A 15,476-nucleotide genomic window follows, 5' to 3' on the forward strand; every position below is an offset into this window, starting at 1 on the left:
ACCGCCAGGGCAATTAGCGGGCTTAATTAAGACGGGCTTACCAGCGAAATCACCGTTTAGAAAATCTACCCCGATACCGAAGAGGGGCAACCGGATCGAAGAATTCGGCGCGGGACGCTATCTAACACCCCTCCCAGCGAGGGAAGCGCGATCGGTTGGGGGAAGCCAATGCGTGAATCGATGCGCGAGGATCGAAAGATCGAGAGTGAGGGCGCACCTCCCAGATTTTGACTTCCGAGGGACGACCACAGCCGGCAAAACCACTGCGCATCAATTTGTAAGGCCGCCACTTGGGGTAACCCGTAGAAGTAGAAGATCGGAGTAACGCCGGCCTCAGGTCGCGGAAAAGATCCGGCGTATGACCGGCAATTACCGTTTGTTTTGTTATTAGGAATTTTCGCGAAATACCGTATCGTTACCGAGCGAATTTTATAAATTGGAGATAAATTCGCTTCGGGGACAGACTGAGGCGGGCCGGATACCGATTCCGTTTTTTTTGTACAAGCGAGCCCACTCAGAGGTGCCGGGTCGTCGACAGTCATTCCCGTCTGTGTGTGTGTGATTTCTTTGATGTCCTCATAGCGATCATTCCCGCGTCCGGAAGTTAAACCGAAGTCACTACTTTCGCGGTGACCTCTGTTACCGAAGAGAAACTCGGGTTACGCGAAGCGACCGTTTTCCGGATCGAGATTACACGTCCCGCTGTATCGTGCGTAGATTCTCGGTTACTTCGCGGAGGGAGCGGGCGAATGAAAAGTATTAGTGGTCCGTATATTTTGTCGGTATCGTGTTTATTGTTTGGGAAAATTGAGGATAATTGTTACGCGTGTCAAGATTACGGTCAGAGTTGCCCGAGCGAGGGCCCGGATCACCGGAAAATTGTGAAGACGGCTTTCGATACGTTGCTTTGGTACACCCGTTGCGTGAAGACGCTCTCGCGCTACCGTTCGGGCTCTCGAGAATAGAAATTCGCGGACGCCTTCGACGATCTTCGTATCATACACCGAAAAATTGAGTATCGGTATCTCTTTGATTATCGCCGCACTCTCTCATTTTTCCTTGCGACCCTTCTACCACATTGCATTCCCCCTAAGAAATCCGACATTTATATTACTCCGTTATTATTGTCGCGAATATTGTTACCGGCGTATGCTGAACAACTGTACAACGAAGCTATTCTCCTTTTTAGTATAATATATGTTCTACTTTCTTTCTATATGTAACGTGAGCTTGGGATTTATTACGACACTCTCTCTCCAGATTCCTCTCCCCCTAAGAGAACGTCGCTCTCCGCAGAGCTACCGAAAATTCGCGTGTCGCGTATTAGTGCGTTAATTGAGACAGCGCGATTACGCGCGCCTGGCGCCCAATATTACCTGCTACCGTTCGGGTTTTCCCTGATACCGAGCTACCGTTTCTCTTTCCTTTTTTTTTTTTTTTGGCATTTTGGGGCGATTATTCGAGATTACCTTCAATTTGGCCGTGTGCCCTCGAACCACGGCGGATTCGAGCGGAAAACACGTCGCAACACATTTAAACTATTCTAAAAATTTTAATATTATTTTAAATTTTCAAATTATTCATTAACCTGTGCTTATGTAATGTATTTTATGTTTTTAATATTTAATAGAATTTGCACTAATAAAATAAGATTTACAACTTTACAAATTATATAGTTAACAATATTGCAAATTACATAAAAACAGTTTTAAAATATATATATTTTTTATTATACAAGTTTACAATTATTAATACATATGTAATATATTATCAGATTTACATATAAATAATCATATATTATGTACAATTATATTATATACATATAAATATATTTATATTTATATATCGCTCATTTGCTGCAACAATGACATAACTTAGAAATCAAAAATTTTCGAGTTGAATACAGAGAGAAAAGTTGCTACATTTGTACTACTATTAAATCATGTCTCCTGAAAAATCACATTTTTTTAGTGATGTCATTGTTGCAGCAAATAAGCGCGTTATATATATGTATATATAAATTTTTTTTATTTATATGAATATTATATTATATTATATTACATTGTATATACTATCACATAAAATAAATGAGTAAGTTCATATTGTAGATAGATTAAAATAGTAGTTGATTGATACAGATAATTATTGTATGTTATAATATATAATGATGAGCTATTATGTTATGATATATTATAATAATCTGTTATGTAGAAGATCTAATATATAGGGCTTTTATACGCGAATATTTCTAATGTATCATATGCGCCAATGTTCTTTTCACCTAGGCAATTGTACGGCAAATCTTCGTTAATTTTTGGCATTATATCCCATTCGTGTTCTAAATGCCATTTCAACTCTTCTTGTTCCTCAGATTTCAGTTGCTGTATAAAGGGAAGACCGCAGAAGATATACGCTGTAAAATAAATAATTCTCATGAAAAACATACATACATACATAAAAAGTTAATTGATTTACTGATAATATAATTCACACCACCGTTAAATAGCTACATTAAAACAAATTTGATTTCTTAGATAAGATTTTAATATCTATATTTAATATACGTATGGTAAAAAATTAAAATACTTACGTATAATGTAATCTTTTGATTTATGTGCCACATCAAAAGTAAAACGACATTTCTTGATTTCAAATCCCACGTTTTTAAGCATTTGTTTTATATCTGACTTAGCATCAAGTGCGTCATGAAATTTCGACGTATATTTCTTCATGTATCATGAAAATATAAAAATAATAATTAAAAATATGTAACAGGAGACTTACAATTAGAAAATAATATCTAAAATATTAACAAATGTATATGTACCTTAAAGTATTTGCCATAAGATGGGTGCGACTGTAATATTTCATAAAGTTTAAACGCATCATGTTTTATAACCATCATTGCATAGAAGTATCCTCCAGGTTTCAGCATATTATAAATATTGCGAAATTCTTGCCTATTAAATAAAAAAAAAAAATATATATATATATATATATATAATTAAGGATTGAACGAACTTACCTAAGTGAAGTTCAATCATGATTGTATGAGGCGCCTCTTCCGAAGAAATCATAGTTGTAGTACCTCCCACTTTCACAGTGTCGCCACAAGTCTTCAAAGCTAGGGAAAGTCAAATTCCCTATGTGGCGCGGTCCACGCGCCCCTTGCGTATTCGCATCTATCTTCATTCTTTAAAGCTCTGCCGTAACGTAGAATCTGGGTATCTCCCTCGAGATGGATGGGAGAGAGGGACTGATCTCTTCGGAAGAGGCGCCTCATACAATCATGATTGAATTTCACTTAGGTAAGTTCGTTCAATCCTTAATTGTATTTCGCGCCTCTTCCTCGAGATCATAGTTGTAGTCGTTTAAAGCCAGTTACGGCAGCAGTATAGAAAAAAACTTTATTTTAGTTAATGCCGTACAAGAGCAAAAAAGGAAAAGGGGTTCTATCCTATTAACTTGTCGTGGTCAACTGTAATGTTAACCATGTTACAATCTATGTTAATATTTATTTATTTTATTTTATTTTATTTTTTTTTTAGCTATGTTAATACTTAGGTTTCTAATACCGCTTCTGCAAATTGCGCGTTTTCCGCGGTGACGCAACGATCATAAAATCGCGCAAAAGTTTCAGAGTCTTTTGACCAACCGGCAGTTTTTCGTATTAAATCGATATTAACGCCCTGTCGTTTTGCTGCCGACGTCGATGCATACGCCATGCATCGACGTCGGCAGCAAAACGACAGGGCGTTAATATCGATTTAATACGAAAAACTGCCGGTTGGTCAAAAGACTCTGAAACTTTTGCGCGATTTTATGATCGTTGCGTCACCGCGGAAAACGCGCAATTTGCAGAAGCGGTATTAGAAACCTAAGTATTAACATAGCCAAAAAAAAAATAAAATAAACTATACGCCGTATACGTACTATACGCCGAAAAAATATTGACATCTATACCGCTTTTGAACATAACTTTCTTTATCCACCGACTAAGCGTCTGTGTGCCTACCGCTTTATATGGTCTTTTAAATGATATAAATAATTTCTTCACCGATCCGCGTATATCTTGGGTTTTTTTTTAAATATACTAATAATACTGTATCTGCGCAGACGGATTTGTCTCGAGTGAAAAACGGTAACCTTAACACCGGTTGTTTCTTATTGGGGCCGGATGTCTTTATTGTATCCGGAATTTTTATCTCCAACGAATTCTCGTTCGCTTGGTAAATATTTCTTATATCAATCAGCGCGAAGGTTTGTATACGATGTCCTGTAACTAGGGCCAACAAAGTCACTAGTTTCAGCGTTAAACATTCCAAATTCAGTTTTTCATTTGGGTACCAACTCGATAAATATTTTAAAACAATCTGAGGATCCCAAGTCGAGTCATATCTGGGAGCAGCCGGTCTCAATTTTGCTACACCTCTAAAAAATCGCTGGACTTTTTCGTTTTTCCCCAACTCCGGTCTTACAATTAAAGAAATCGCTGACCTGTAGCAGTTCAATGAACTGAGTGATGCACTCTTTTTGAACTCTTCCGTGAGAAACAACAATATGTTGTTCGTAGCCCCAGAAAAAGGGTCAACTTTTTTGTTTGTGCAAAAAGTCCACCATTTTTTGAGACCGGACTCGTACTGCATGATTCTGATAAAGACGCTATTAAAATATCCACCGATTCCAGTGGAACTTCTTTTCGGAAGGCTTCCCGGATAGCTTGCCGGCCACCAATGAAAGACGATGCCACAAAGGGTGTGCCTCTCTGTAAGAAGATCGTATCAAATTTTTATTCGGCTGGAAAATAATGGGCTCAGCATCGAGTAAGGACAAAAACAGAGGAAACCACGGTTGGGCCTCCCAGTATGGCACGACCACTATGCCATTCGAGCCTTCATTTTCAATTTTTCTTAAGACTCTTAAAATTACAAAGAAAGGAGGGAAGGCGTAAAAAAACCACCGTTTCCATTCCAGTGTAAAAGCGTCGATGGCGATAGAGTCGGGATCTCTCTGCCATGACACGTATCGATGACATTTCGTATTCGCCCTTGAGGCGAATAAATCAATCTTCGGTTGTCCAAAAATTTTGACGATCTTTTGGAAGGCGTTATCGGAAAGCTCGAATTCTGTTTCCGGCTGCAATTTCCGTGACTCATGATCTGCCTCAACGTTCTCGCTAGAGCGGATATATGACGCCGTAATCCAAATTTCTCTCCGTTCACACCACTGCCAAATTTCTCTGGCAAGGGAGCTAAGATCTTCAAAACGACTGTCCCTCATGCGGTTGATATATGCAATTGCCGTTGTGTTATCCATACGTAACATGATATTACTACGTCGTCTGTCAATTGCGAAGCATTTCAGACCAAAAAACGCCGCCATTAGTTCTAGTACATTGATGTGTGAGTCCAAATCTTCAGCCTTCCAGTACCCATGACTACGTTGATTCTCGCAAAAAACGCCCCATCCTGTGCGAGACGCATCAGAGAAAATTTCGAGCTCATACTTAGGTTCGGTCATTGGTGCGCTCGCGAACTGAATATTCTTTTTCCACCACGCAAAATCTTCGCCTAAATCTGCTGAGAGGGTCATCTTTGCATCGAAATTATTATGATTAATCTCCAGCGCGCGAGATCTTTCCTTTTCAAAGCCTCTCACATGAAACAACCCGTACTTCAAAGCCGGACACCGAGAGACCAACGTGCCCACGAAGGCTGCAAATTCTCTTATCGTGTAACGTGATGTTTTACTAAATTTATTCAATAAATCCACGGTTCGACGTATTTTTTCTTCCGGTAATTCTATAGACATCTTTTTTGAATAAAAAATTAATCCTAAATATTTGCACCGCTGAGTTGGGACTGTAAGGCTCTTCTTTTCGTTAATTATAAACCCGAGCTCTTGTAACAGCGTGGTCGTCTCTCGAATATTATTAACGCATTTCTCGTAAGATCGTCCAATAAGTAAAATATCATCTAGATAAAAAACAGAAGTTAGACCGCGTTTTCTCAAATATGCTGCCATCGGTTTCAAAAGTTTTGTAAAAACACACGGTGCTACGTTTAGACCGAAAGGTAAGCAGGTGAATTCAAACAATTCGCCTCTGTGATGGAAACGCAAAAATTTTCTATTTTCCTTTTCGATGGGTACGAGATAGTACGCGTCCTTCAAATCTAATGTTGCCATATAGTCATGGGGACTGATTAGCCTCTTTGCGACTTTCCAGTCTTCGATTTTGAAATGCTCCGCTGTAACAAACTGGTTAAGTTTTTTAAGATTCAATATTAATCTATGTGTTCCATCCGGTTTAGGGACCACAAAAATCTTTGATAGAAATTGGCCCTCTGACGAAGAACATTTCTCAATCGCTCCCTTAACAATTAACTTATTAATTTGCTTTTCAATCAATGATTTCTCATGATCGGACCATGTGCGTTCGACCGGACAATTCACTTGACTCGGCGGTGATTCGAAGGGGATTTAGTAACCCTGAATCCATTCTAGGGTCACCGGGTCGTTGGTTACTTTTGACCACGCTCTAAAAAAGGATTTTAGTCTACCAGCTGGTCTACCTACGTTTGTCGATGCGTCTAATGACGTCTCCTGTAGTGACGGGTCGGCTCCCTGCGATGAGATGACTTCCTCACGTCCGAGCTGTTGGAAGATGTTTTGCGTTGCCCGCCTGACGTCGCCGTTCGACTCTTGTATGTTGATTGGCGTGGCGGGCCTTTCAAGTTTTTTGTATTTTTCTGCGGGTTTCTCTGTTGCAACGGCTTTGTCGGAGGTTTCAAGACTTTTGATGTCTTTTCTAGATTTTGAGCCAATTTTATTTTTTCCTCCAAATTACCTCCGAATAACCACTCGTCAACCGACGTGTTTGAGAGTGTGGTTTTCATAGATAAATTTAGATTAGCTAGAATAATATTTTTTCTAGCGAGAGACTCTTCCCTGCGGATTGAGGCGAGAAGCCTACCACCGTCGCTTAATTTTTCGAGCAATTCGAGTTTTTCTGGAATATCCGTCTTGAGCGTGATTGAAATTGCTTTTCCCACTGCACCAAGACCTGCAGCAATACGTTCCTGTTTTTCGACGATGCGTTTGTCTCTCTTAATTGCAGCTTCTTGTATAGCAGCAGTGATCTTTGCGTTTAACTTTGGGACAGAGATAAAACTACAATTCTCTGGAATCGGATATTTTTCCAAAAGTGACTTGACTTCCTCTGGCGGGAGTCCTTTCTTTAAAATTTCCGACCAGCGAAGAGCTACATTCTTATGGACCGCAGCAGCGGTCTTCTTGTCCGATTCCAGACGAGCCCCAATCACGCTTACTATTTCCTGTTGAAGTTCGATTTCATGTTCTGGTATCGTTTGCGAAACGTCGTTCGACGGCCCTGCCGGTATTGTTTCAGGCTCCTTCTGTTCTAACGGTTTGGCGGATGCCAGAACCTGTGCTGCGTCGTCCACGCTCGCCTTATCGAGAGTATTTCCTAGTATGATGCTTGGCGTCGCGTGTCTCGATATAGATCGAGATGCCGCACGATCTCCCGATTTTGAACGTCTAGTGGACGAGTAGCTTGATGGGGATCGAGCTGGTGAGCGCCTGAACGATCGGGACGGTGAGCAATCTCGATACTGCGAATATTCCGACGAGTATCTGGTCGGTGAGCGTCCTCGAGACGCCGAGCGTCTCGGCGAAAGTCGAGACAACGAGCGTTTACCTGTAGAGCAACAGTACAATTACCAATTTTTTTTTTTTTTTTTTATAAACAAACGAGCTACAAGGGTCAAACCCAAGTCTGCTGTCTTTTTTCGTCAAACGAAAGTATGCATTCTGGTAAGGGCCAGAAATAACAAGCTCTGCGGGTCAAACCCGAGCCGTCATAATAGCATATTGTTTTTTCTTCGTCAAACGAAGACTTGCTTTCTGATCAAACCAGAATCGCAGTGCATAACGATAAAATCGTTAGCACAACCACTGTATTGATACGTGGTATGTGAACTTTCAAAAAGTTAAGCGTCTAAGTCTCGTTTGCCCCGCGGGCGTTAAAGTGAGATTAGTTCCTTTACTTACGCCGCTTTTCCTTCTCTCGATCTAGTTTCTCCTCCAATCGTCGAATTTTTCGTCGTAGCTCCCGGTTCTCCTTATCCTCTTCGAGGAAGAGGCGCGAAATACAATTAATTTCTAACAGTTATGTATGTGTTATAATACTTTTGGACTAAACAAATTTATTTAATACTAATCTTATGTTAATGTTGCACCAAAATCAATTAACATAGAGCTTATTGTTTCAATATGTTGTACTTTTTATCATTATATATAATATTTTGCATAAATATCAACATAAAAATAAAAAAAAGCAATTTCGTGAAAATTTTTAAAAGGTTCTATAAAAATATTATTTATTTAAAACAACTTTTGTAAAACTTTTTTTCTTTATATAATAAAATTTAATTTATACTTACAGAATATCATTGCGAGAAAGTATCGTCGGAAAAGAGAAAATGTGATCGAATTGATCTATATATTTCTTGGGTAGATTCTTAGTTTGAATGTTAAATACTTCAAAATCAATTTCTTTGCTGCTTTTATATATTTTTCTCGCAAATTGTATCATTTTCTCTGAACTATCGGTACCTTAAAGTAATACGCAATATTTGAGAATTAAAAAATAATTTTGTCTTAAAATTTATTGTTATACACACAATTTTATATAATTTATTCTTTATATTCTTACCTATTATTGTCGATTTACTCTCAAGCTTTGGCAATAAATAATTTTTGGTGATATTTCCAAAAGCACAATTCACTTCCATACATTTTGTTGGAACAGAGAATAGTTTTTTTTGTGATACTATTCTCATTAGCTCTTCAGCATATCTCAGCATATGTTCTTTTATGGCCAGCTCCGGATTGAATTCCATATCTTTTTATGAATGGAAATAACTAACACTCAAAAAAAAAGAACACACGAAACACACTACTACAATATTTTATTATGTTCTTTTTGGATTTTTGTTCACCGAACGAAGTTCACTTATTGTAAGAGAATATAATAATAGATATTACGAAAATTTCTGATAACACACGGTAACAATACACTTTGCACGATAGAATGCTATGATGTAGCTAGGATACGTTATGCGTTATAGTTATAGAAGTAAAGGCCCGAGAAATTTTGACCTTTTTATATACTCTTCCCTCCTTGTTCTTCTTCTTCCATTGGCTCTACAGTCCTTGAAGGGCCTCGGCCTGGCGTACTATTCGTCGCCACTCTTCCCGCAATCTCGCCAGATCCTCCTCATTCCTTGTCCGCGTTTGTCTTCGTAAGTCCGTCCGTGTTCCGAGGCTTTGTTTAGCTTTCTTAACATGTTGTCTTTTTACTGGGTGGGGTTGTTAGCCCCACGCCCAACCCTCCTCCTTTCTTAACCTGGCTTGGGACAGGCTATGGCAGAGTTACTCTACTTCCTTCCACTCAGGTACAAACAGTGAACAGCGGGGAAACTAGCGAACAGTGGGGAAACAACAAAGTGGGAGATAGCTATGGTGTATGTTCGACACATGCACTAACTTATAGAAAATATATGTGTGTGTGTGTGTGTGAAATCCCTAAAAAAAATATTATATTTGTAAAATTTTGTAAAAAGAATTATAAAAATATTTTTACAAATTTGAAAAAGCTTGTTAAAAATTAGCTTTTCAAGAACGGATATAAAATCAATTGAATTAATCAAGTATGTAAGTAAGTTAATTATGTACTATTAATTTATAATTGACTCGAAATGAAGGAAAAATTAAGATTTTATTATATGTAGTTTTGGTAAATACAATATATGTATATAGTTTAAACAAAAGTTTTATTTTCAGCAAATTTTCAGTAGCATAAAATGACCTTATTGAAGTAAAATACGAAATTTTGATAGGCTCCAGCTACGCAATTAAACGTATACATTTTTGCAAATGTCTTATTTCGACAATCTTTAATAATAATTTACGAATACGCACATAGCTTGATGTTAATTATTTTATATTATCTTCCAAAATCAAATTTCATATATGTAAAAATGAATTTTTAGTCGTATATAAATAGATATATTAAACGCGAAAATATTTTAATAAAGTACAGACGACGGCTAAAATTTTTTTAACATTATTCATGCCATTGGTGATATATGTATGTCAAAATCAGTAGTGTTAATTTTTTTTTTTTTTAACATATTTATATAACATATTGTACATGTCTATATAAGGTTGTGCGTGAGGCAGGTTGATACATCAAAGATTATACTGCGTAAAGTAGATACAACCATTTATTAATAAAGACACTTATCGCTAGATCCGAGGATTTGGTGATTTAGCTATAAGTCGAGGGCTGAGTACGTTTTATGTACAAAAAGAAGACATTTTTTTTCGAAAGTTGGCGTTTTAGTCCTTCCAAGTGGTTCCATCTGAGCGCCAAATGAGTTAGACAATAGACTGCCTCGGGCATTCCCAGCTGGACCGAGCGCAACAGATCGAGCCGAAAGGCCTCGAGTTTAACGCGTGAAAAGCTGAAACGGTTAAAACATGTGACAAGGGTCTGCCGTCACATATTATATATAAACAAATATTATAATTATTACACAAATATGTAATTAAAAAATTGAAATAGTCGATATAGGGAATCTAATGTTGTATTCAAACAAATCTCTATGGGGTTGTACAATAATTTCTACATATCATTTTTCTATTTACTTAGTTAATATTTGATTTTTGATGCCGACTAATTGCTGAATATCACAGGAATATAGCAGATCGCATAAGGAAATATTTAAAAATTTTGAAAAATTGATTTTACTTTTCTTAAATCTTCTGAAATGCTTATAATATCAAGAATGAATCGCGTTAAGTAAAATTTCGTAGACATAGGCAAAGAATCGTACAAATATGGACCATCTGCAGGACACAGGTCTAAGATTATTGCCGTCTATAACAGGTTTTCTTTCATTTTCAGCTTTTGTGTATTCATTGTATACATAAAGTGATAAATGAATGGAGAAAGTAAAGATTTTCAAAGAAAATTTTTACGAGCGTATATTTCTAACAGGCAAAAATATCAAAAAATGCAATAAGAGAAGTCACAAGCAGAAATTTTCAAGTAAGATGTGTGTTGAGCCAAGCGGCTTTTTAAGAAAAGCACTGTGCTCATAAATTACAAATAAATAATCAAAATAAAAATTGTTTTAATTAATAAAAAATTTGTTATATAAATTCGATAAATTGATAAATCTTTTTTTTTATGTTATATTTGCATACGTTAGAAATTTTGAATAAAATCGCATTTTTTTAAAATTAGTCTTTTTAATCGTTTGACATAATCTTTATAAAGTTATAGAATCGCTCGACTTTAATTATTTTTAATAAATAAGAATTTTATACATATTTGATTGTGTTGTTAAAATTAAATTTATGTAATGTTTTTTTAATTTTTTTCTGTTTTTCTCTTTTTACTTAAGAAATATTATTTTATTAAAAAATATATGAAAAAAGAATAGTAATCATTTACGTTTTACAATTTGATAATAATTTTGAGAATAAGAATGAAAAAACTGCACTACTTGAATAAGCAATTTTTTACTTATTTTTTTACGAAGAAATTTCTTTCATAATTCAATAATAACGAATTTGTAACAATGATGATAATTATAATGAGAGAGATCGAAATAACTTGTTAAAACATTCTAAATAATGTGTCTCGAAAATCCTAATGTATCTGTATTATATATTTTATATATTTATGATATGACTAATGTGTATCGAAAAATCTAATGTATCTCGATGCGAATTATCATGGTAAAAGTATTTCTGCTTTACTTTTTCTGTTTATACTCATGTACGATTTCTGACATCGAGTAATTACTATTGTCACGATGAGTCACACAAGAGCCGCACATTTAAGGTAGTTTTCTTGTGAATCGCAATTAATAAGAAAAATTTGAAAATTTAGCTATTTATTAATAAATATGATATCTACACGTTTGTACAATTTAAAAATACTTGACCGTTCCAAACGCGAGATAATCGCTCAAAAATTGCATTTTTTTCAGATATCACATACACAAAAAGTAAGAAAATCTCATGTTTTAGTTTTTAATAATTAATAGGAACAACAAGAAAATAATATAAGACAGATATATGGAAGAAATAAATTACACTTTAGGAATGTGTTACACTCTAGAAATATTAGTAAAAAAACTGAAATTATTAACCGTTTAGTTTTAGAAATGCAATAATAAAAAGATGTTTACTTTCACGGTTATTCGACGTGAAAGAGCGATTGAAAAGGATGCGCCGCAGCTCATTGTTTTGTGTGTGAAGGTCAGAAATACTTAAAGGTTTCACTTGTATAACCATAAATAATCAGATGTTTTAACGTTGACTTATAAAATTTTGAATTGTACTGTCGCAAGACGACTGCCTTAGGAATATATTTTAATGCTTTCTTTTTTTTTTTATTATAAATAAAGAAAGCAAACCAATATGTTTATCGGCAAAATATAGTTTATCTGCTAAATAGCTCTATTCTTGCTCGAACGAGTCGATATTTTCCATTCACGATGTTTCCAATGTATATCGAGAAAGCCTAACGTACGAAAAATCATGATAAAAATATGCTTGCATTTTTTTGTACCTACGTAGGTATGATTTTTGCCTTCGAGCGATTGCTGTCCGATGAATCATGCGTTGCATATTTGAAGATAATATTATGTAGGGACAAGGAAGGACAATAGAGAACAAGATATACTTTTTGGTTGATTGTAGGTAGAAGTTGTGTAGAAGAAAAGAAATGAAACAATGTCCTTGTGGTCTTGACGGAGAGAGCATTTTACTTCGTATATCTCAGTTTTTAAAAGAAAATTTAAAACTAGAACTGATGTTCAATATTTCCTCATGCCGATGCTGCACGAAGTATTGATGAAAAATTAGAACCATGTATTGCTCTATTTATTCCGGCCTAAAATCCTTTTTGATTTTTTTGTCTTATATATTACAGATTAATATAATACTTTGCAGTTAATAGTAATACACAAGACTCTTTAACAGACACATATTTTTTAGAAATTTTGTAACATTTATGATGCTCTATAAATAATTATATATATTTTTATAATTACATATATATAATTATAAATATATAATTAGATATATAATTATAAATATATAATCATAAATATGGGAATTTATAATAATTATATTTTATTGTTTAGATTATTCAGAAAATTTAAGAAAAATATCATATACTCTTTAAAAAATGGAATATAACTGTTCACGTTGAAATAACATAGAAAAATTGTGCACAGATTATGTTATTACTATTTGAGAAAATTAATAATCACAAGATATATATTTATCTTTTAATTTTTGTTAATAGGAAGATTATAAAAATTATGACTCTTAATTTTACGACTATATCTATGAATAAGAAATTAAGAAAATGTGCATTGATACCAAATGATTTCATAAAATGCATTGATGTTTATGAAGAGAGACTTAGACTTAAAGAAAAAAAAAGAATAAGCCTAAGCCTTGTAGAAAAAATATAAAGAAAATGCAACTTGAGAACATATACATTAGATTTAATATCTTTATTAAAATAATTTTAATACAAAATTTTATAATAACCCATAATTAAAATTGTTTATAAAGTTTCAATTAAGATTAAAAATATATTCTTATAAAATAAATTTTGAAAATCAATTCTTAAAAATTCTTAAGAGATCTCAACATTTTGAAGTTCTTGCAATCACTGAAAGATCTTCGTACAACAATTTATAAAAATGTTAATTACAACTGTGAATTACAACTCGTCCTTAAAATTTTTTAAATCTGCACTATGTAACTTCATCTGATGTGTTAGCTGATTCCAAAATGTCATTCTTTCCGAGAGAAGATAGTTTTCCATAATTATCTTAGACGAATTTCCTATGTATAGATACTCTGGTGAATAATTTGTTTTCACCGGCTTCCACTTTATGGGAATTGCCTTCGTGACCTTTGGCGTTGGATTTCTAAAGAATTTTATTGTAATATGTACCTTATATACTAATGCATCATTTTCAACGTATATAATCAAAAGAAAAAATTATTATAACTCCATTATTAACTCATTGTATAATTATTATAAGATAATCATGATAAAATAATGCAAAAAATAGACATTATTACGCTAACTATTATCGTGATTAAATATTAATTTTATTATATACACACACTGGTGTCACATTTTTATAAAATTTATATATATATATATATATATAAAATTCTGGGTAAATATGCATAATAACGGATCCAGCCTCAATCACCTTGACCTTGACATATGTTGTCAAGGTCATAGGCCTGAGTAACCTCCAACAAATTTTAGCCGTCGCTTGTTGTTTAATAAAAAGTTATTAACAAAAGAAGTTGCAAAGAAAATATAAAATATCAGAAACGTATGTGCACACACACACACACACACGGGGGAGGTGCAAGGGGGGCCTTTGGCCCCCCTCCCGCACCCTCCCGTCAGTAGGGAACGCATTGCGAAGAGTTCAATTACAATGGACACATGCTGTAAGTTGTAAAGCGAGGTCCACCCTGCCTACCGGCGGGAAGGGTGCGGGAGGGGGGCCGAAGGCCCCCCTTGGACCCCCCCCGTGTGTGTTTGTGTGTGTGTGTGTGCACATACGTTTCTGATATTTTATATTTTCTTTGCAACTTTTCTATATATAATGGAAAAGTATTTATTATAATCTATATATATAAGTTCCGTCCGTCTGTCTGTCTGACCGCGAACTACTTCCACATTTATGGACCGATTTTCTCGAAATTAGTACCAAAGTGTTGCAAATTTTTCGGGGATTGCTACTAATGTGGTTTTTTTTAGTTTCTACCCACCCACGCACACCCACCCACGCATTCACGCATTTATTGACCGATTTTCACGAAATTGGTACCAAAATTTCGCAAATTTTTCGTAGATGACGACGATGTGTTTTTTTAGTTTTATACCCCCACCCACGGACCCACCCACGCACCCACCCACGTATATTCACATATTCATTGATAGATTTTCACGAAATTGGTACCACAATTTTGCAAATTTTTCGAGGATCGTTAATTTGTGGTTTTTTAAAGGTTTTTTTAAGTTTACACCCACCCACGCACACCCACCCACGCATTCACGCATTTATTGACCGATTTTCACGGAATTGGTACCAAAATTTCGCAAATTTTTCGGGGATGGCTACTATGTTGTTTTTTTTAACTTTTGCCCACTCACGCACCCACCCACGTATTCACATATTCATTGACAGATTTTTATATAATCTATATATAAAGTACCTTTGTGGTTTTTTTTAAGTTTTATATCCCTACTCATCCACCCACGCAGCAATTCATCAATTCATATATTTCTTGACCGATTTTCTCGAAATTGGTGTATTCACATGTTCATTGAC

The 15,476-nt window shown here is 35.2% G+C and overlaps 1 protein-coding gene across 1 annotated transcript; it reads right to left on the bottom strand.

Annotated features, from left to right (window-relative positions):
* Nucleotides 1-2,216: 2,216 nt before the first annotated feature.
* On the bottom strand, nucleotides 2,217-6,186 carry LOC145947843 (uncharacterized). Its single transcript, XM_083057616.1, has 3 exons — nucleotides 4,679-6,186; nucleotides 4,104-4,497; nucleotides 2,217-2,381 (listed from the first exon to the last, which is right to left on the bottom strand). Exons 1-3 carry the CDS (start codon nucleotides 6,184-6,186, stop codon nucleotides 2,217-2,219), a joined length of 2,067 nt encoding a protein of 688 aa, XP_082913742.1.
* Between the last annotated feature and the right edge of the window lie 9,290 nt (nucleotides 6,187-15,476).

The sequence above is a fragment of the Prenolepis imparis genome, unplaced genomic scaffold (genome assembly GCF_030444845.1).
Source record: "Prenolepis imparis isolate NDT839.2.m4 unplaced genomic scaffold, iyPreImpa1.0 SCAF_161, whole genome shotgun sequence".
In the NCBI taxonomy this organism is placed as follows: Eukaryota; Metazoa; Arthropoda; class Insecta; order Hymenoptera; family Formicidae; genus Prenolepis; species Prenolepis imparis.

Excerpts from the sequence above, each read along its gene's own strand:
- LOC145947843 (XM_083057616.1), bottom strand. The coding sequence starts at position 6,186 with ATGGCAACATTAGATTTGAAGGACGCGTACTATCTCGTACCCATCGAA. Across the intron at positions 4,498-4,678 it reads AAGAAGTTCCACTGGAATCG|GTCAGCGATTTCTTTAATTG; the intron begins GTGGATATTTTA and ends GAACTGCTACAG. Across the intron at positions 2,382-4,103 it reads AATCCGTCTGCGCAGATACA|CAACTGAAATCTGAGGAACA; the intron begins GTATTATTAGTA and ends CCCTTTATACAG.